This window comes from Agelaius phoeniceus, chromosome Z, assembly GCF_051311805.1.
Source record: "Agelaius phoeniceus isolate bAgePho1 chromosome Z, bAgePho1.hap1, whole genome shotgun sequence".
In the NCBI taxonomy this organism is placed as follows: domain Eukaryota; kingdom Metazoa; phylum Chordata; class Aves; order Passeriformes; family Icteridae; genus Agelaius; species Agelaius phoeniceus.
The window spans coordinates 50,695,990-50,718,374 of record NC_135303.1 but is presented as its reverse complement, the minus strand read 5'-3'; the positions used below and the strand labels follow the sequence as shown (position 1 = coordinate 50,718,374).

General features: G+C 43.6%; 1 protein-coding gene across 2 annotated transcripts in view; it reads right to left on the bottom strand.

Annotated features, from left to right (window-relative positions):
* Positions 1 to 22,385, bottom strand: part of NIPSNAP3A (nipsnap homolog 3A) — a 53,189-nt gene that overhangs the window by 8,407 nt on the left and 22,397 nt on the right. The window contains exon 1 of one of the 2 annotated variants that reach the window (XM_054651800.2): positions 94 to 260. The exons of the other annotated variant lie outside the window; for it this stretch is intronic. Within the exon in view, the coding sequence (XP_054507775.1) occupies positions 94 to 168 (75 nt within the window). The 5' untranslated portion in view covers positions 169 to 260. Of the gene's footprint in view, positions 1 to 93; positions 261 to 22,385 lie in introns of those variants that run through there. 2 annotated transcript variants of the gene reach the window in all.

Genomic DNA, 22,385 nt, shown 5'->3' with positions numbered 1-22,385 from the left:
GATCCCGTCACTCGGGGATGGATCCTAAAGGACACCACGCGACAGCGACAGGCCCCGCGCGGAGGGAACGGCCCCGCCCGCCCCCGCCGCTACCTGAGGGACGGCGCGCGGCAGGGCCTGGCGGGCGGCGGCGGCGAGCGGGCGGCGGAGCAGCGCCGGCAGCAGCATGGCGGGCACGGCCCGGACACGGACACACAGACACAGACACAGGCACAGACACCGCCTGCCGTGGGGGCGGCACGGGGGGCGGCACAGCCGCTGGGACCGCCCCTGCCACCGCCCGGCCCGCCGCCTGCGCACCGCGGCGCCGGTGGGCGGGCTGGGGGCGGGCGGAGCGGAAGGCATAGCTGTGGTGGTTTTCCGCTCAGATCGCTGCTCAGCTTCCCCCTGCCCCTCCCTTTCCCATATCGGTGGAGTGCGGAGAGGAATCTAATTAAAACTTGTGTGTTAACATAAGAAGAGGTTAATAATTGAAACAACAACAACAACAACAAGCGCACCAGTGCAGTTGCTCACCCCCACTGCCTCAGCCAGACCCCCCTGGCCGAAAGCAGATGATCCGCCCTCACAGGTTACTGCCCCCAGCTCGAATAGCCAGCATGACGTTCTGTGTGTGGGACATCCCTTTGGTCAGTTCGGGTCACCTGGCCCAGCCATGCTCCCTCCCACTGCCATCGGCGTGCCGCCTCCTTGGCGGAGCATGAGAGAGGGGGAAAAAAAAATCCTTGACGTAGGATAAACACGACTTGGCAAAGTACCAAGCCATCAGTATGTTATCAACAACATTCTTATTCCAAATCCAAAACACAGCCCTGTAATAGCTACTGAGGAAAAATTAACTGTACCTTAGCTGTAACTAGGGGCAACAGCTGAGAATTGCTCGTTTAAATTATCCGACACGGATGCCTGAAAAGTGCTCTCTGTGCCTCTGCCCATGCACCTGAACACAATAAAAAGTATCCTAGCTGCTTGAGGAGACCTGTTCCTCGCAGGCTGCCCTGGGGCAAATCACTCAGTAAAATCACCCACACCCCAGTTTGACCAAACTTCAAACTGATCACACTGATCCTCCTTTGTAGAATCAAACTTAAAATGGTGCAGATAAAAATCCTTCATCAGCAGTAGTCCTCCGTAAGAAAGTCGCATGGCAGTCTTCTGAGGCATTCTTTTGGGTGAAACCAGAGGCGCCAGCAGTGCACAGCAACAGGAACTCCCGCCTGGTTACAGCTCTGGGCCCAGTTGCATACTTCTTCCAACCTCACAGTTACCAAGGGATGAGATCTGTTGCCGAGCCTGTATCTTTGCAGGACCAAATATTGACTAAGATTAATATAAAGATAAAATTTCTTCTCTTATCAGTGCACTCTAAAGTTCTACCTTGGGAGACAAATCAGCTTCTAGCAAAGGATGCCTTATGGAAGACTATCTAAATTTACAAGTCATCTTTTATGATTCCTCTTAATAGGGGCAGCACATTCCTTCTTCTACACCAAATAATTGATTTTGAAGGTGTCTGCGTGGAATTAAATGTGATAAGAACAATTACAAATTTATGCCTATGGAGTTTTCATGCTTTTTCTCACAATGAACTAATTTTCATTTTGTTAAAGACAAATTCAGGAAGAAAGATTGTCTAAATTAAAATATGATTGAAAAAGTTGTTTTAACATACTAAAAGAGTATTGTGGAAAGAATGAAGCATCTACATTATGTATATATGTTATTTTGCAAGTGGTTGAATTTGTTACCATTTTTTGCAATATGGCATGAAATAAGTCTCAGAGTTTCTACCGTAGAATCACATAATCACAGAATGACATGAAGTGTGATTACTGACACAGTTTTTGCCACTTTAAAATTGGTTTAACAGGGAAGGGTTTTTTTTTTCATTTAGGAAAATATTGTGTTTCAGCTGAAGACAAAGAATGAGATGGCAAATTCCAAAATATTTAAAGTTCTCCATTGTTTATCTCATTGTATGGTTGAAGTGATGCTCTTCATAACCATGTTGTGGTGGAACATTTTTAAGAGATTTTATTTTTATTGTTTGAACATTTTCTGTGTTTGCTTTCTTGTCAGTAAAGTTCACGCAAGCCAGGATTTGAAGTGAGTAGTGATAAAAAGGAGGTTTTGTTCTTGCTAACTTGAGTAGCCAAGAAGAAGCTTTGGTTTTATATTTGTTTTTATGTAGTTGGGGAATAGAAAGGTGATAATGATTTTCGTAACTGAGCATAACAGTTCAAAACAGTGCAGAGTTAAAATGTACAAAACTGCACTGGAATTCAATGAAGGTCTGAAATTATTCCCTGAAACAATGATTTTACACAACAAGCAAGTTTGAGAAAACTGCAGTCAAGGAAGTGACTAAGAGAAAATTTGTTGAGAAGACTGTTCTTTCAGCTCTGCGATTTTGCCTGGAATTTGGGTTTGCTATAGTTCCTGGTATTTTCTCATTCATATTCTTCTAGAAGTCTGTGGGTATCTCTGTCTTTCTATGTGGATGAAGAGAGATGATTGTAGCTCCTACTCCTGTCAGCCACTCAAAAGGCTGTCTACCAATACACAGAATGGTGAATGGGAACTGTGCTTCACACACAGCTCACAGATGGCACTGAACATCTGGGAATGACAGTGTTAATCTTGTGGAAGAACTCATACTGAATAGTATCCTGGTTTTGATGACATGTTTTTAGTTCAGTTGTGAATTCATGAATCATGTGCTACGTTCAATTTATGTAGCTGTGACTGACAGAGCTGCCCAAGTACAAGAGGTTTATTAAAAAAATTTCTTTCTATTGGAAGCCAAAGCTCCATGGAGATAAAATGTAAGAAGGTGATTTGTGCACGTTGTAATCCCTGCATGAAACATTTTCATCCATTCTCTTTTTCCCAGGGAACGGGAAACACTCTTAATCTCATCTGTATGTGTCTTACGAATGTGGGCAAGGTGTGGGAAGGGGTATACTCCATGTGAGATGGGGGTAATGGAAAAAAGGTACCAGAAGGTTCAATGCTTTCAAAAGCATCTTAAACGTCCTTTGTGATGTTTGCTTAAACGCAAAGTAACTCGAGTTTTGGAAAAGGAGGAAGCACAGTACCTGTTCCTTAGCTAGGGGAATGTTCCCATTTGCTCCCAGCAAATCACGGCTTCCAGTTTGCTATTGCATGAATGATAAAACAAGGACGTTTCCTTCTATTTCTCCATAAATCTTTCAGCTTGAATTCCTTTCTCAGAAAGGCAGTTTTCAAAAGTACAGAAGGGTATAATGCACCATGCCTTTTCTTTCAGTAGGAGTAGGGTTTCCATTACGTAGTGCCGTGCTGCTTGTAGGCTTGACAAAGGTGTCCAACAAGCTTGTTTAGGTTGTTAGACACAGGCTTTTTGCTGTTAGGTTTTCACAAATCTCTCATACTGAGTGCTTCCCTTCCTCTCTCTCAATCTCCTGCTTTGTGAGCGAGCAACAAGTGGTTTCCTGCTATGCACACAAGGCAACATTCCTGAATGTAATGCAGCCTCTTGGTATGTTCCCAGTAGGCCAGAACATGTAAATATCCTCTGGTTTCCATTCGCTCAGCTGTTCCATATGAAAATGTGGATAACAACTTAGCAAACTTGGTATTTTCTTCCCTGTCTTTCCTAGCCAGTATGCATTCTTCATCTCATTAAAACAATCTGTATTGTGTATAAATATTTATTGTGTAGAACTGATTAGAATGCCTGAAAGAACCAATGTCATCTTTGTGTTTAGCAGGGGTAAGAGTCACGTTAGCGTTCTTTGTACCTAGGGCCTGGGGACATGGTTGAACCAGAGTCATATGCAGGTGCCCTATCAGGCAGCGAATGAGCACAGAAAAAATGGGTTCCATGTTTTTGCTTTGCTGGAGAAGACAGCAGGACAACAACATACCACTTTGTCTCTCTGAGAAAGCAGGTCTGTGTTGTTCCCTCTGGATTTATCCACTCCACACCCTATGTGCTGAGATTTAACACATTCCCGACCATGCCCAGGAGGGTGACATAAAGTCTCACATTCCCTGACATGGAGCCCATCAACTCTCTTGGCCTGGCTGAGAGACTGTCTTCCAGAGCTGCACAGCTGAAAGAAAAAGGCAGAGCAGGTGCTCATGGCTATGTGGAAGGGAATTAGCAAGCTGCTTCATACTGCCTGGGTTTTTTTTGAACACTTAAGTCTGATGTTTGTCATCACAACACTCTGTGTCAATGCTTATATCAAATCTTGGAGGAGATAAATTCTACTCTAGCAAAATGCTCTCTGCTCATCTTTTGAGTAGCCATAGCGCAAACCTGGTAGCAAGCCGCTATGTCCATTTGCATTATGCTCAAAAGAAAACATTCATATATGTTCCCTGTTCTTTTTTTAGAAGGCCTGTTTCTTACACACTTCATTAATGGATTTTTCCTTTCTTTTTATTTCCTGGGAAATCTGTAAAAGTTTAATGATTCCAGAAGAAGGACATGATCCCAGTTAAAGACAACACACAGAGAGAAATCCTCCATTTGTTTTTGTACAAATGGTTTTATCTGAAACTTCTGAATTATATATATTAAAAAACTCTTCCCTGTCAACAGGCCAAAAATATCACAATATTTAAAAATGGTATTAATTGTTTATGCTTATTATTTGACCACTCTAATGGCAGTTTTTCCTCTCAGAATATCTACTTGGCCTTTGTAAATGATATTTTTTAAAAGCGAAGGGTGAAATATTCCTTTTAGTAAATCCATTTTTAGTTAATTGGGAAAAAACGAATGCTCTGCTTGCATGTCTTCACAGATGGGATGACATAAGGTAGCTTCTCACACTGTAGATATTTAAAGCACGATGCAGCTGAGAACGGGGAGGCCTTTGCCACAAAGAGCATTGAAAGGATTCAACATGAGACAGAGGCTTAACATGAGGAAGACCTAGCTGGTTGACTTTTTACTTCACAGGTACTGACTAGATAAATTTAAATTTTCCCTAATAAAATTAAGACTTTAAATGATGCTGATAAATCACCTAGATCCTCTCTCCTTAGTTAAAACTCTCTACAGGCTTCTCTTACTTGCTTCTCCTTTATGTGTACGACAAGCTTTCTTCTGGAAGCAGAGAGTGAGATTTTCTCTAGGATTTAGTCAAAGTTGCACTTGTATTCTTCTTGTCTCATATGCAGCACATACATACACACTGAGACAAGGTATTTCTATTTCTTTATTCTAGTTTGTGCAAAGTATGAGCTGGGTGGTGACCCCCAAAAAGCCGGCTCCCCAGTCATCAAAATTTTTCACCAGTTGTACAATTTAGCATACAAAGAAATCACAGTTCATTGCCTACAAGTTACACAGTTCTCTTATTAATATTATGCCTTCTACTGGTTAAATGATTATCTCTCTTGTCATAATATTAGTTCACATGCGCAGATTTCTTTTGTTTTGAGTCCATAGGTTTCTTTAGTTCATTGGTTGTTGGTCGGTGGTCCCCATCTCCCTCTGCCAGAATTACTTTTTAGTTGTTGGAGCTGGTCTCAGCACAGTTGCTGTGTTTCCTTTATTAGTTTCTTCCTTATCTTAGGAGTCATAACAAAAGTCCTTGTGGCACATAAATTCTGCTTTGTTTTTGTACACTATCAGTGGTACATCCTTCTCCTGAAGCTTTGTTAACCTCTCACTAGCTCTGAAATTACTGAAGCATGTTAAGCTTTAAACCTTAACAAGGCAGTTCTACCCACAAGTAATTTGTCTTTATACTCCTGGACATCATTCTGAACCCATGTTCTCTTGAAAAGAACTAAGATGGGAGCTAAATATTGTTTTATGACAGGCTCTAACATCTCTTGTATGAAAGCAGGTAAAGCCAGGTACCACAGATCATTATTTCAGGGCCACCCTACCATTCCTTGGTTCCATGTTCTTCTGTCTCCTACACAGAGACCTGGCCATATTTGACTTGGAGAATGCCGAAGTGGTTTCAGCTGAGGAACAATATTGTGCCTCCTAACCTCCGAATCTTTCTGAGGCCTTATGTCATAGAAAAATCAAGCAAAAATGCCCCTTGCCTCAGATTTTTATAAAGGAAGAGAGAGTCCAGTGTAAGACAGGTGACAGGAGAAGGCACCTTCTTACCTTGCAGTGTCATGCCAGGCCCAGCCCGTAGGTGGAGGAAAGACACAGTCCTTTGCAGGCATAACAAGTGTGTGCGGGAAGGGTGTGACTGACCCTTGCGCCGCCCCAAGTCTAAGGACAGCACTGCTCATTTACTGTGAGACTCATCAAGCTGGGTGGAGATCCACCAGTGCTGGCACATAATAAGCATCTCATTTCTAGGGATTTTGTTCTTTATCTCTTTTTCTGTGACCCACTGTAATACTAGTAATACTGCTTATGAGACTGACCCATGCAGCCTGCAGCGAAAGTCCCAATGCCTGTGTTAATGAAGGAACTCCCTGATGGCTGCACTTGGCCTCCTAGAGGCCAATCTTCTCCTAGAAGATTTTTTAAAAATGAAAAAACAAAAATAGTGAGATTTCTAAGCAAGGTTTAATAACTCCAGAAGCTCACCTCTTCTAATTATTGATGTATTGCTTAGATAAACATTGCTTTCTTGTAGAAAAACAGCCTTGTCCCACTTACCTGGAAAAGTTATTCCTTTTTCCACTCTCTGTAAATAACCTCTTTCGAGGCTTCCTTCGCCTGAAGTTGCATTGAAATGAACACTGATAATAGGAGTCTGTTTCTGCCTTGGTTCCTTTTCCCTCAAGCCTTAAAAAAACTTGCTTTTCTTGGTGTTGCAAGATGAGAGGTTCCCTGCTATACATCTCTTGCCAAAATTCAGGAGGTACTACTGATTTTTAGGGTAATGAGCTGCAGGTTGGTGCTAATCACACAGGGCAAATTTGCAGCAGTACTTGTCAACTACCTCAGCATCTATCCAGCATGGTGCCAGCCCTGTCTCTGTCCTTGTGATTTGCATGCTTGTGCAATGGGCAGAGCTGAAGGCTGAACTACTTCATCTATCTGTGAGTGAGCTATAGTTAACACAGGTTAAACATGCTGAGCTGGGTATAGCTCAGTTAAATAACCTGATGGGGTCAGAGGATGGAGACTGGGAGCAGAACAGACAAGTTCTGCGACCATTCTCCTCAAAGCAGTCCCTAGAGTGGTACTAAGCAGAGGAGCTGAGATTAAACCTCAGCACTCCTGCTACCACACAGGACTGGCTGTAGTGCAATGAGTGGACGTGCAATGTGAAGAATGTTTGCAAGTGGGCTTAACTCACCTGGGGATTGTTAATTTACATCAGTGTCCACCCCCTTTAAAAAAAATACAGGCTTCTTTTTTCTTGCTTACATCTACTTACGTGGGATATATTCTTTCAATAAAAAGTTGAATGAAGTTGGTGTCTTTTACTACCTCCACGCTATTTCAGAAAATGCTCTGAAATGGTGTTCTCTGTGAATGCTTCTGGAGAGACATGTCTCTTAGAATTTAATGTATTAAACCCAGAACACATCAAATCCTTCATCTTTTAGGTTAGGAAATGTGTATGAAGCTTTGATACAGAGTCTCTCAGCTAGCACAACTAAGGGAAAGTGATTTTATGGAAAGTTCCAGTCTGGAGAAAAAGTCTCATCAGTAAGTGTTTTTAGTGATTCCATGTAGATCTCTCCTACAGTGAAACAAGAATAAAAACAACCACCTACACTGGAAAGGATTCTGTTAATTGTAATCAACTTGTAGGAAGGAATACATCTATTATGGAGAGAATCCTCCCAGCAGGCTTGGATGGCTTGATATTGGGAAACTCATGGGTCACTGCAACGTTAGGCAAATTGGTTTAATCATTCACTTGGAGAGCTTCAAATATCAATACTTACCCAGGGGGTTCCTGGTATTCTGAAGTCCTGAACTTCCCCTTGTTTACTTGAAAGCTACTGACATCCCAATGGTTTGATGTAGTCATCTTGAAGAACCTTGATAGTTTTAAAAACACCTGTAGTATTTTAGAAAAAAATTGAAATAACTTCTAAAAGAGGACACCTGTCCACTTGGAAGTGTTTCATAACAGTGAGGTCTTCTACCAGAATTTACAACATCTGCACAATCTCCAGCTTTAAATTACTTTGGCCATCCTTTGCTCAGTAAAGCAAGTTGTTATTTCTAGAGCTGTCTGTCAAGTGAAGGAGCTGTGAACTGGGATTCAATTTGACAGACAGACTGGCAAGAGCAGAACCTGAGTTTGAATCTAGGTATTTCTAGCTCCATGTCCCAAAAATTTATAGTCTACAAGCCCAGAACATTTTCTTCACACTTGGTAGTTCCAGTAATCACTGCTCAGGTCTAATGAGAAGGTCAACTGTTGCATTTTTGCTTTATCTGGCTGCTAGGCCTGTCTCAATGCAAACAAGTTACACAGGCAGCAGGACTTACAAGGAATGCTGAACAAAAGCCAGGGTTGTTTTAATTTAAAGAGGTAACTTGGGGGTCATATGATCCTTGTTCATGTAATTACAGGAGTGCTTCAGGAGAGAAAGGTATAATCTGTTCTCTCTCCTGGATAAGATAAACGCAGCTGGCTGAAATTACAGGAAGGGAAATTTAGATTAGATGCTTTCCACTTGTTAAGATAGTGACACATTTGAAAAGATTACATGGGAGAAAGAAGGATATCCAGGCCCAAAAATAATAGGGATGGTTAAAATGGTGTTCATGCATTCACACAGCTGGTATGGGCTAGATTAGCATCTTTATCCTGTGAAATATGGACTTCTGAGTAACAGTCCATGAGATGTACATGACCCATGCATCTTGCAAGGGCAATGGGAAAACAACCTAAAGATACCCCTCAGTCTGCACCTAGCCCCCTACCTCTGCCCCCTACTCTGAGGCATTATTTGACATTTTGGGACCAAAAATATCAGTTTGTAAAACCTTGGTCAACACTTTGGCGAAGTGCTGAGTAGTTTACCCATGTGTTGACATCCTTGTTAATCACCCTCCTGTAATGTTTAATGGCTTGTAGCCTTTTCTTTTCTGACTAAAGAAAGTTGTGACATTTTTTAACTACTTGACTTTCCAGATTTCCCCCATACATCTTGTCTAAGATAATGTTGATTTCTGAGAGAAAGTAACTTGTATTTATAGCTAAAGATTTTTACAGTGGTTTGATAACAGGCAGCTACTGCCAAGAGCCAGTCCTTTTTCTCTGAGCTTTCTACATTTTGAGTGACTACCAAAAGGATGCTTCAAGATTAAACATTGCAGTGCATCTCTGGCCTCTATATGCTGTGAAGAATTTCTTGCTGGGATTTATGCAGACTTGGGAAAGGGTGAAAAAAACTGAATGCTGTGCCATAACTCAGCTCTGCTGACCTTTTCATTATTTTTTATCTGTGATGTTCAGGCAGCAACTCGGGTGTTCATCAAAGAGCTGCCCTTTAGTAACCAGGAGCTCTTCCAGACTCTGCTAGCAAAGAGAATGAAGGAATCCTCTAGTTAGAGCAGGCAGGATTTGAAAGGGACGAATTGTGTTGTTAGTGTTGAAACACCAAACTATGGCCTTGTTTGCCTATTGGCAGGGCACACGTATCACAAGGAACTTCTGCCAATGGTAACATTTTGTGAAGTCTCTCTTCCTACAGATTCACTCTTTTGGGCATATCTCCTGCACTTGTGTCAGTATTTCCCATCTCCCATTTGTGTCCTGCTGGATCCCTTTGGCAGGGAAAAAAAATACCTAGATGAGTAAATCTCTGGCCAATACTGATTGCTGCCCAAAGATATGTACTTCTCCCTGTCTTTGCCTTGGAACAAGTATAAATAAAGTGCTGATTTCCATTAAATTAATTTTCCCTGAGACCTCTGTCCTACATTTGTTTGAAATTAGCTAACCAGTTCAAAAGATGCTATGGGAAGCAGACAGATGAACAAACAGATAACAGGTTGCATAACCCCATAAGCTTTTGTTTTCTCAGAAAACCCAGCTAAAACAAGAACTGTTAAATCAAATTGTTGCTGTCTGTGTGTGGGTCAAGTTAGGCACTCAAGAGAAAGCCTGTGCCTCAAAAACCATGATCCAGCAGACTCCTTGGGGGAACACACACTATATGAATATGTTTATATTTTAATATTTATAGGTTTTGGTTGAGGGTTTTTTTTGTGTGTCTTTGATGAATATAAATTCCCTGTCCAGGCTGAATTGCGGTTCAGTGTTCAGCAGTGCTCTCAGTAGAGCTTCAGGAGACTGTGGGCAAAGGAGATGAGGACACCCTTGTGGCTGAAGGGCAGGATCAAATACAGAGGACTGGGACTGGTCCCGTCTGTGATGTTGCCTTCTTTTAGGACTAGGGGGAGAAGCTAGGGCAGCGGGTATCAGGCTATGGCAGGAGGGCAACCACAGAACCTCAGTACCAAGTATTTCCTTCCAGGGCATCTTTATTAGCTTCCTTGTCATTAACATTTTAGAAGTTGAACATCAACTTCTAAATATCACTTAGATTGAACTGTGAACTTTTTGGGTAAAGAGCAATGCTAGCAAGCATTTTGTTCTCTCTCATGGGGTACACAGTACTTACTTAATAGTTTTGGGTGGTCTGTACTGTACCTTATTTACTGCAACATGCTCTAGTCTTCAAAAGCATTGCACTGTGTTCCTTTTCAGGATGGCTTTCATCCTCCACTGCACTCCAATCATATGAGGTTTCCCCATAGTTGTCCAGTCTACCACTGCAATCCCATTTGAAATACATAGCGCCATATCCTAAAGATGACTCCACTCCATAAAGGGAGTTTTTGACTGGTGATGTGTCTTGCCTTAGAGAATATCTTGGTGGCTTGAGATCCATTAGTTGTAAGTAGAGTTGTGTGCTGTGTATACTGCAATCTGCCAGGTCTTTTATGGGCTCTGATCTATAGGAAAACCCATGATTGTGGTGGCTGTTATGGCAGATTGTATCCCTCTGTTCACTTCTACTACCTTCCTGTGCTGGATCTGCAGCCACACACTTAAGCCAGATTAAAATGCTGGAGTCTATACCCAACCCCTGCCCTTGTAAAGTAGCGCTTGGATCCCAGAGATCTTCTGCTTTATTAATTTCAAACATGGCTTCCTAAAGAGTATAAAAGTCCTTTGACAATCTTTTTTGCCAGGTTACCTCAGTGCACATGGCACAATGAGTCTTTCCATGTATTTGAATGTTTAATGTCCAGAAGAAACCCTTGTTGAGGTACTCGCAAATCCTCAGGCTGCATCAAGTGCAGCTGTATGGCTTGAGGTCCATAGCCTCAATACAAATATTACCTTTGTGATGTACATGTTCCATTCAAAAAATGCATTCCCTGCAGGAAATGCAGGGAGAATGCAGGAAATGCAAAAACAATTCCTGTCATGTCACCAGATGATTTGGTAGTTGTGTGTCATCATAAGCCTGCAGTGTTTGTTTTCTTTAGAGATCAAAGCCATTATTTAAGTAAGTTACTTCAGCAATAATCACATTCCCATAATGGGAAGTAGAAGAAATTTCCATTGTACTCTTGGCTTTTGCTAACATCCAGTGCAAATCTGTTTGCTTTTTATAGGTGTATCCAAAGAACTGCTGGATGAGTTCTTTGGAAAAGCTGAGTCTTTTATTTTACCTGCAGAAAAAACAGTGATCTTCCCTTGGTATCAAGGGAGACACTAACACATTTACAAATACTGACTTGCAAAGAGAGACAAAAATCTTCCATCCAATTCAGAAAATCCTCTCAAACTCAAATCCAAGATATGAGGTTTAATAATCTGAGCTCATTGATTGAAAGGTTTTCCCCATTCAAGAAGGGGGATGAAGGGACAAACCTGAGTGCTTCAGGAATATCATTCTCTTCTTTTTCCATGAAGTTCCAACAGCCTAGGCAACCTAGGGAAATTCAGGCCCTCCTTGACGTCTCATTCCACAGAGCTCACTCCTGAAGCAGCTGGGCTGGCTGGCTACTTTGTGGTCACTACAAATGTAGATGCATTTAACACAGTTCTTGATCAGCTAAAAATGTGAATGTGGATCTAAGATCTTTGGGTCCTGGATTTATAAAGTAGTGGTGTGTCTGTCTAGTTTAATGTATGTGACTACCTGCAGTGGGACTGAACCGTGTATTTAGTGGGGACTGAGAGGCGCCTGGCTGAGAGACATTTGGTTTATAGCCACACAAAGAGCAGCCTTTTCATATTGAGTGTAACACTCCCATGCATCTGTGGTTTGATCGGGTCATTTAACTTCTCTACCTTGGTTGTTTCATATGAGAAGTCAGATTGCTAGGGCCTGCATTTTTGACAAGTGGTGCCGGAGGATTAACTCATGAGTGTGCACTCTGGACTTCAGACAAACCTACCAGTATGAAAAACTTTAATTAAGATTCCTTGTCCTCTACTTGAACACACTTGCACACAGCCTTATCCTGAGCACAGCTTACTGTTTGCTACTAGTACTTAAGGCAGTAAAGGCTGAATGTGCTCAGTAGGATTGGAATCAGACTAAAAATTTACTTTAAGACAGCCATTGAAAATCCAAAGTTTGGGAAGAACCAAGAGAGACTCCAAAGGCTGAGGCAAGCAGTAATAGCTTTCCACCGATTCCAGCAGGCTTTGAATGAAGTCTGTATCTCCCACAACTGGCTCAGTAGTTATCATTCCTCACCATACATACTTCTTCATCTTCTGCTTCTCTCAGAAAACAGGAATCCAGGAAGTTCTTCAAGCCAGAAGAGACTATTTCTGATGTCAAGAAAAGGGAAGAAAACAGCATGTTGCTTCTGTACCTAGCGATCAAATCTAGCATTCTAATTAAAATATATATAAATGGGGAAAAATGTGAAAGATTGGAACACATACTTGTGGAACTGAGCAGATTTTTTTTTCCCTTGGAAAAAAGGGGATTGGATTGATCTTGAGATAATTAGGGAGTTGTAAATCTGGCTTGATGGAATTGTAAGAAGTCAATATGGCAGTGGATGAAAATAATCAAGATTTTGCAAACAAAATAAATAAGGATTTTTGAATTTGAGGAAGTCAGGAGCAGCACATTTGTTTCACCTGTAGGTGCTGCATCCAAATGGTTGCGGTGGGTGATAAGGACAATAAATGATAGGCAAGGCCCACCAACACCCTTGATTGTTCACATAAAACTTGCTTTGGAGGAAATTGAATCTCCATGCTAGAGTATTGCATTGTCCATTTCATGCCTTCTGCATTTCTGGTGAAGATTTTCTGGAAATAAGGGGAAGGGAGAGATAGATGCTGTATAGCAGCTGCTCTGAATTTTAGTGCAAACATCTAGGGTGCAGAGGAAGATATATGCAATCGTGAAAACTAATGCTGCAGGCTATAGCACAGGGGCAGGTAAGAGCTGCTTTACTCGGTGGTGGAAGAGTAAGGCTGAAGCAAAGAGTAGGGGGAGCAAAGGTGACAAGAGCAACTAATTTAAGGGGAAAAAAGTAGGAAAAAAAAGTTGAAATTCAAAATGATGCTCCTTGGCTAGAGCATTCTGTCTGCAAAGGATACGCCTGGTTGCATGTGGCATTTGGCACAACTGCAAAATGGTAGGAACAAAGGAGAGTGGGGCGGGTAGGAACTTCCTACATCTTTCTTGCTGCTTCAAGTAATATGAAATGTCAAGTTTGTGCCCTCATCTCATTGATGAAGTGTTGGGTCCAGGCCATCAGCAGGGAGGTAATTAGCAATTAGCTGGGGAAAGAGCAATACTAATAAGATAAATGATTGCTAAGGAGATAGGAGTGTGAGTTTTGGGATATATGGCAGTGGGGCTGGGACTCTTCACCAATAGGGCAGCAGTGCTACAGAGCAGGAGACCAGGGGGACTGAGAGCTCCAGTGCTGGGGTATGGGTTTGAGTGCTCTAGGAGCCAGGGCTGTAAGGAGCAAGAGGTGGAGTTTGGTTGTGAGGAAATTAGGTGGTACAGGAGACAGTGGACATTTAGAGGATGCATGCTGACATTGATTTTTGGAGAGGGTAGAGACAGAGATGAAAAGTTTGAAAGAAGGTCTGTTGGAAATTGAATCCATTTTGGAGAAAAGCAAGAAATTGTAGATTTACATGAGAAGAGAGGATGTGAGTCTTCCCCAGCAGCCAGTTTTCCATCCACATATTCAGTTTGTGATGCCAGGCATAGTCTTCCTGTCTCTTGATGCAAAGCTATGCCTCCCTTCTTGCTCTGTCCTCCCAGGCACCTCAGGGCTGTTACTTTTTTAAGCCTTTCCATCCCTTCATATTTCCATCCCTTCCAGGCTGATATTAGCCTAGTAGGCTGTGCAGCAGCCTTGTGTGTCAGGCTGCCCCAAGAAACCAGCCCCAGAAGAAGAAAACACCATACTCCCCCATGCTTGGTGATACAGCCCACCGCACAGCAGACAATGGCTGTTACCATGGTGCTGCATCACAAGAGTGGGTGTCTCTGGTGTCACACTCTGGCTGACACATGATACTTCTGTCTCGAGTCTTTTCCAGTTTTGGCTCCTGTCCTCTGCCGTGGGAATGAATGGTGTTTCCCTTTGTTTAGAAAATCTGCTGAGAGATCTGCCAGCTGAGTCCTTCCAGTTCTGACCAAAGCCAATAATGATCTGTTCACACTGGCTAGGGTCATGCTGTCCCAGTGAAATGGGCTTGTCCACATTTAACTTCCCACCTGTCATTTGAGCCTGATGTGTGCTCACTGCCTGGAGTGAGCACGCTGCAGAGCTGGGGACGGATGTGGATGTGCCCATCCATTTCTAGCTCTCTGCTGTCAACACCCATTGCAGATTTGTCCAAGCAGAGGAAGTGATCTTCTTAGTACTTTTCTTGAGAGCAATGTTGTTTGTGTTTCTGACTGGAGCATTTCAGCCAGAGGCAGCTGCATGAACATGCCAGAGTTACAGGCCATAATTATCTCATTTTGGGGAGGAGAGTGGGGTGTTATGCTTTACGTTTTCCCAGCTCTGAAGGCTGCTTGTTGCATGTCAGTGTGACACACAATTGTGGCTGCAGCAGTCCTTCTCTGACTCGGGTTTCCAGATGCTAATAATCCTGTAAAAAACTGCTGTCTACCCTACCAAAAAAAAGGCTATTGAATAAATGTTCTTTTCCCCTCATGTCTCACTGACTTTGTATCTGATGTGCAGTCTCAGTCCTCTGAACCATCTGTAGCAGGATAAAGAGGACACTCATGAAAAAGGAAAAATTGTACAGGAGACTCGACAGGAATATGCCAGGGTCTAAGGAAGCCAAAACCACAAAGCCACCATATCTTGGCATGAAATGTATGCTTCTCTTGATGATAGCATACCATACAGTCACAGTATTTAGCATCTCCTTTTGGAGGTCAAGACCAGAAAGGTTTCTGTGAGACTAGCTAAGGCTTCCATAGAAAGAATAATGTTCTGTAGAATCACATATATTGTTCAGGAGGGTAAAAGATCATTTCTTTTCTGCTCAAATACAGTATCTCCTCACCTGTGTGTTTTAATGCACTTTTGAACACCACTGCTGATATTTATGCAAAACATTCTTTTTTTTGTGGCTGATAGACTAGATGTGCTACTTTACTAATGAATCCAGCTGGTTACCAAATGCAGGCACAAAGTAGAGATGGCAGAAGGAATCAGTGAGTCTATGGCAGATGGGGCTCTGAGTGGAAGACTCCTAAGAGTAGCCATGCTTAGGCAGAGGTGTTTCACTTATTTTGAGATGGCCTTTGATAATCGGATTCAACAGATGAACATAAGATTCAGTGCTTCAGCCTGAGGAAAAGAGGTGTCTCTTTCCTTATATGATTCCCTTGCTTTTCTACTAGGCACTGTATCCTCTGGGAAAAAGCTGGAGGAGATGTGCCTGCCAGATTGACTTGTGGGGCTGATGATTCTGATGTGATGCATGCTCTGCAGTACAAGGCAGTGTGTCCTTGTTAAGCTAGGGCAGAGTTAATTTCTTCTCAGTAGCTGTTACAGGGCTGGTTTTTGATTCAGCGTGAGAATGCTGTTGATAACACACTGATGGTTTGTTCTTTGCCAAGTTGTGGTTATCCTATGTCAAAGATATTTTTCCCTTGTCTTGTGCTCTGCCAGGGAGGTGGCATGCAAATGAAAGTGGGAGGGAGCGTGGCCGGGACAGGTGACCCAAAGAGATGTTCCACACACAGAAGGTCATGCTGAGTATTTGAAATGGGGGGAGTTACCTGGAAGGGTGGATGATCTGGTTTCAGGAAGAGGAGCTCTGGCTTAGTCAGTGGGTGGTGAGCAATTGCATTGTACATTACTTGATTATTTTTATTAACATTATTATTTACCATTATTATTTTATTTTCCTTTATTTTTGCTATTAAAGTGTTCTTATCTCAACATACATTATATATTTCTCCTCCCCATTCCACAGGTGTGAGGGAGAAGAAGGGAGGAGGATGAGTGAGCAGCAGCATAGTGCTTAATTTCCATCTGGGCTTAAACCATGACACAGTGAAAGAACCCTTATATTCTCCCAATGCCAATCTATCTTTGCCCAAATGTGATTCTGTTCTTTATCCTCCATGTGGCAAGTTGGGGGAAGGGAAAGAGTCTTGGTGATTTGATCCCTAGAAAACTCCATCTAATGATCTAATATGGCAAAGATCCAGACAGAGAAACAACACCGAGCTCCTGGGAACTGGTTGAAATTTCCTCTTCCCTGCCTCCGCTGTTGGCATTCCCCTTGCTGAAGTATTCTGAATTCCTAGACCTGGCCTCTTGCTTGCCTGTCAGGAGTAGGATGGAGGACTTTCCCCCATCCAGAGAGAAGGCTAGGTTGTACCTTTAGTGCTGGGAAGCAGCAGGAGCAGGACTTGCTAGGGCTTGGTAGCCCCAGAACAACCAGCTATTTCTCTGTCACTTTTGGAGATGCTTGGAAAGAACATGGCCAACATCAATCTGGCTGGAACCCTTCTTCATGGTCTTCACTCTGGCAAACTTTTAGTATGACCCCTAGGTTACACCATGATTGCTGCACTGGGCTGCCACTTTTGGAGGGAGTTGGCAAAGAAAATATTTATTGACCTGTTGTCTTAGAGAATATCTGCCACTTGTTGCAGTGTGATTTCTTGTTTCACCTATGAAAACCTCTCAGGTGTGCCAACCTTCCCCCTCCCCCTTTTGCCCTCCTGCTGAGAGCTGTCCATCAATCTTAACATTCCAGCAAGGGCATTGTGTGGTTGGCAGAAGTTCAAAAGATGCCCCTCAGGTCCGGGCTCATTGGCCTGTCCAAGCGTCTGTATCCCTTGAGCCTTCCCCTCCTCACACCTGGTTGGCCCTCACCTGTCCCTTCCCCTCCCCCTGTCCCCCCGGGGCTTAAAAGGAGACGAGACCATGCGGCCTGGGGTTCTATTGGGAGCTGTTACCACATTCAGAGGTCTACCATGCTGAAATAAAATTCTGGATTAAGACTCTGCGATAGAATCCGCTCTTTTCTCTTCACCGTCGCCTGAACCTTTTCCACCAGAGGTAAACTGAGTTCCTACTTTGCCTGGATTTGTTCCGAGTGCCCGGCTGCAGCACCCAGCCGGCCAAAGGTATCTCTGAGGTGAAACACCACAGCTGCCGCCTTTGGCCCAGCAGCGAGGGCCAGACGGGGCCAGGCACGACACACCTGGAAACATCGGGATTAATAACCTGTCTCTGCTGTGGGCTCATCAGTTCCACACAGACATCCAGGAGCTGTGGCTGTTTGTTGGGGAGCCTATTTAGAAGGTTGTACCCCCTACACATGGGCTGATTTCAGAACCCTGCAGTCCTTTCTAAAGAGAAGACCAAAGTGAGAGATTTGCTAGACATGGGGAAGAGTAAGTGTAAAGATTAAGAGAGGACGTGACAGTAGAGACCCATGAGGTAACCAAGAACCTTCCAAAGCAGGCATATTCAGCAGGATTTTCTGTGTTCTTCAGTTTCACTTGGGCTAATAAGGAGATTTCTAAAGACTCAGTCAGCAGGAGAGGTACTGTGAAGTCCCCGGTTTTGGAAGTAGACAAAATTGGAGATGCCCAAACTCTGATGGATAGAATAACAAATTCGAGATTTCCCATCAAATGCTCAAATTCTGGCTAGTTACAGGGCTCCCTGGGCAGGGAATGTTGGTCATTTCCTTTCCTCCCAATGAACATATCAGATGGAGGATGGAGAGAAGTGAAATCTCTGGATTGTTTCCTGGCCATAGTAAGACTCTAGAGAATTCTCCATGAGTGAAGGAGCAGGACAAGAGTCAGTCAACCCATAAAAGGGAAGTTTCCAGGAGCTCTGGGTATGAGGCCAAACAAACCTGGCAACTTGTGGGGAAAAAGCCAAGTGAAGAATGGTGATACTGTCATGGCTTTGCAGCATACACCTTCTCACAGTGAAGCTGGCTAGCTAGTCAGTGTGTCAGCTAGCTCATTCCATGCTGTAGCTGTCACCCTAGGGTTTACTATAGTAATTTATACCTGAGTCTTTTTAAAAAAAAATAATAGGAAGGTTACCATCTTTATACATGCTGGTTTTCTTACTTTGCACATCACCTCCAAGTTTGCTGTTCCCCTTGTGGTGTTGCAGCTTCTTTTCCACCTTTAATTCAGAAAAAAATTGGTTGCAATGGCAACTATGTTTTTCTGAGTAAAACAGAAAAAAAAAATGTTTTCCCAGCTGTTTCCAGAAAATCCAGACACATGAGGAAAATCCAGTAAATGATTAACTTTGTCTTTCCATCTGTAGATAGTGGTGTTTCTGGTTCGGCTTTTTAAATGATACTATTTTTTTATATCCCTAGCCTTCTTCTCCCTCAAGACAAAAGAGAGTCTCTTTGATTTGAAATGCAATGTCATGAGAAATTTTATGGTGAGTACCTGGATGATTACTTACTTGTGGTTTTCTGCCTTTTGAATAAGGAAAGATTATTTGGAAGTGAGTTTCCTGTACTACTTCCCTGTGATGGCAACTTTATTGGCAAAAAATGACAGAGTTTATGCATTAGTTACTCTTTGCAGCACACTGAATTTAATACACTCCTTTTTTTATTTTTCCTTCTTGTTTTTTTTTTTCCTTCATTATGGGGTGGTATAGTGAGGTAGGTTATTTTCAGCTGTGAATTTTTGACCCAGCTAAGTTTGTCTTAGAAAGTAGAGGGGAAGAGACTGGTGCCATCTGGCTGGAACAAGCACTGACACAGCAATGCTCAATCCATGTATCCACTTAGGTGCTTCCCTGCTGATGAGAGAAAGCATCCTATGACCTTGTGTTGTGACCAGAAGCAGGTTTGACCCATGTGTTATAGAAAAACCAGAAAACCAGGTTTGGTTTGCTGCCCTGCTCCCACTCTGGAGGTCAAGTGTGGGCTTGCTTGACAAGCACATCTTGGCAGCCCTTGACACTGCTGTTGTACCCATTTTCCTGGGTTTTTGATCTCCTGTTTTCTGCTCAAGACTCTTTGCAAACAAGCAGTCCGCCATAACTACTTTTTTGCCCAGTGTACCAGTTTTGCTACCTGGCGTACCCAAAATTGATATTTTCAATACTGTGACCTGGGCAATCTCAGCTGACAGCATTACTAGAGCACTGTTGGCTTTGTAAGGCTCCACTCCCCCAAATACCCCCAGCACCTCCCTTTGCACTTCAGCTACTTCTCACACAAATCCCTCTTATCCAGCTGTTCCTCGTGCTGCTTTCACACTTCTGTCTGCGCAGCCACCAGCTTCTGAGATTGTCTCCCATTTCCCATGCCCTGCTCAGCCTCAGCCCAGCACCCATGCACATCACCTGCCCAGTGTTGGCTCCCTGCTCCCCATCACTGACCATGGCTGGGAAATTCAGAGTAGCTTAGCCACTGCACAGACTGGACTTGACTGCCATCTTCTGAGTTTTTGTTTGGGTTTTTTTTTTTTTAATTTCTGTTTGGGTTGTTTAAAGATACATGCTGTATGCTCATGACTAAATTTTTTAACAATTAAGAGTGCTCTCTAACTGTTATATGTATTTCATAACTGCTTAGAAAGCTGCTAGGTTTTGTGTCAGCTTTTTGTGACTTTTATTTTCTTAATATAACTACCTGGAAATTTATATCAAGCGTCTGGACCAAAAATACGGATTTCCTTCACAAATTTACTAACCCCACCACATTTCTCTGCTGATGGCCCATTCAGAGAAATGTTTTAGGATTTAATATAGCCTTTCTGCAGAAAACAATGATCAGTGGTGTAAGAAATGCCAGTTTGTGCCAATTTCAGGACTCCATCACCCTCCTTTGCAGTGAAGCTAACCAAGAACTAGATGCCCACATAGCAGAGGCTTGCACGACCATCCTGCCCCAGGCTGCAAATGCTCTCCTTTCCCAGTCCTTTGGCACAGAGCATATTCCAGACATATTCCATGTCTGTGTGACTCAGGCCAGATGCCTGGATAACAGAGAAAAGGTCAAATTTTTCTCAACACAAATAGGGTGTGGAAAAGCTCCAAACTGGAGTACAGTGGCTGCATCAGCCACCTAGGTGTCCAGGGCAGGGGATGTGCCTTGCAAGGGACATCACCAGCCCCTGACTCCAGCCCTGCCTTTGCTCCCAGCTGCCTCCTGGCCTGCAGTTGCACGACCTCAGCCTGTCAGGGAAGAGGCAGGCGGAGTGCATCAACTCCTCAGAGACCCAGGCGCTGGGTGGTTTCTTTTTCCGCTGCATTAGCCATCTCAGATGTGGCACAGATGGGGAATCTGCAGCCTGTGCCCCCACACCGGCTCCCAGGGCCCCCAGGGTGTCTGACAGATGGGACAAAGCCCTGGCGGGGCCAAAACATGTTTGTCATCACAGCTGTGGCTGGGGAAGAGGGGTAAAGCCCTTCAGCACATCCCCCAGCCCTGCAGGCACAATTCAGCCACAGAGGATGGGCACGGAGGAGCTGCATCACAGAGACCTCTTTGGGACCCTTGCCAGCTGTTTCAGGGGATGGAAAGACAGGTTGTCACCTATCTGTTCCCAGAGGACAGATGGATTGGAGTGCTGCTGAGCAGGGCAGGGGGCAGGTCCTGTGCTGCTCCTGGGATGGATGGTTAAAGGCAGCCTGTGGTGCTGGGGAGCAGGTGAGAGGCTTAAGATGGGGAGAGGGGAGGTTGTAGGGAAAGAGCAGAATGCCTTCTGAAATACAGTGTACACCATTGGCATCCAGATGACAGAGGCAGTGCAGTCTGCTGCCAGGTGACGTGGGTGTAAAGCAGGGGCAGTACTGTTTGGGTAAACGTGGAGCTGGAAGTGGTGAGAAATAGTGGGTTCAGTCATGGAGAAGCAGTGTGAACTCTGCATGTCACAACCCTATTGAAAGAGTATGGGGAGGTGCTTCTGGGTGGAGCCCCCTGACAAGTTGGAAGAGCCCAGAGATGGTGCTGCTACGCCTGTCTTATTGCCAAACAGGGAAAGCTTTAGGCCAGAGTGCTTCAAACATTATGCCTGGACATACTTTTATCCTGTTGGAAATGGATTTTTTTTCCCCATGGGCCTGAAGAAAGGCTGAGATTGCCCAGTGATGGCAGGCAGGGTGGCTCTGGCACTGAGCTGTGAGGCCAGTGGGGAACAAGGCAGGGCTAGGCTGTCTCCTAGGTACTGCTCTGTTTGGGTGTGGGACACTTATGTCAGTGACTTCATGGTGATGCACTTCTACCATCAGCACTGTCCAAAACCTTTCAGAAGAGCACAGCATTAGAGAACAACCTTGCCTACCACCTAACACATGTTCTTTTTTACCCATGCTCAGAACGAAGCAAACATACAATCTGTTCAGTGATTCCTGGTCCTCAGGGATTGTTCCAGAAAGCCTATTCTCAAGCTTGATCGGTTAAAACCAAAGAATTTTTCAGCTGCTGCTGAACAAAACACAGATATACTGAACTTGCAGAAATGGACATCCTTCTTTATGTAGTCTGCCAGCTACTTGTGCAGTTAACTCCTCTAAGTGGGCTAATGAGATTTGGGAGTATTTTCTAAAGCAAGGCTTTTGATAGGGAAAACCCCACTTTTACTTAAAAGAACAAGGCTCAGAGGTCCTAGTTAGAGAAATTCTAATGATGTGGCTGAGTGCTCTAAAACCTGACAATGCAAGAGAGCTTCCAGCAAACTGTGAAAAAAAAGTGGAAAATCAGTTTCGAGTGTTCAGATGGGGTTACTCCAAAGACATCTGCGCTCTTCTGCTTTTTGAATGCGAACTGCGAGGGAAAGCCCCAGGGCTGGAAAAAAACGGCTTCTGCTTTTTTTTTTTCCCCTTTTTTTTTTTTGATTTTTTTTTTTTTTTTCATCTCCCAACAACTGCGAGCCGCGCTGAGGGGATTTAAGAGCAGAGTACGGCATGTCCCAGCCCCCGCGGGCTTTGCTCGTGTTCCTGCCCAGCGCCG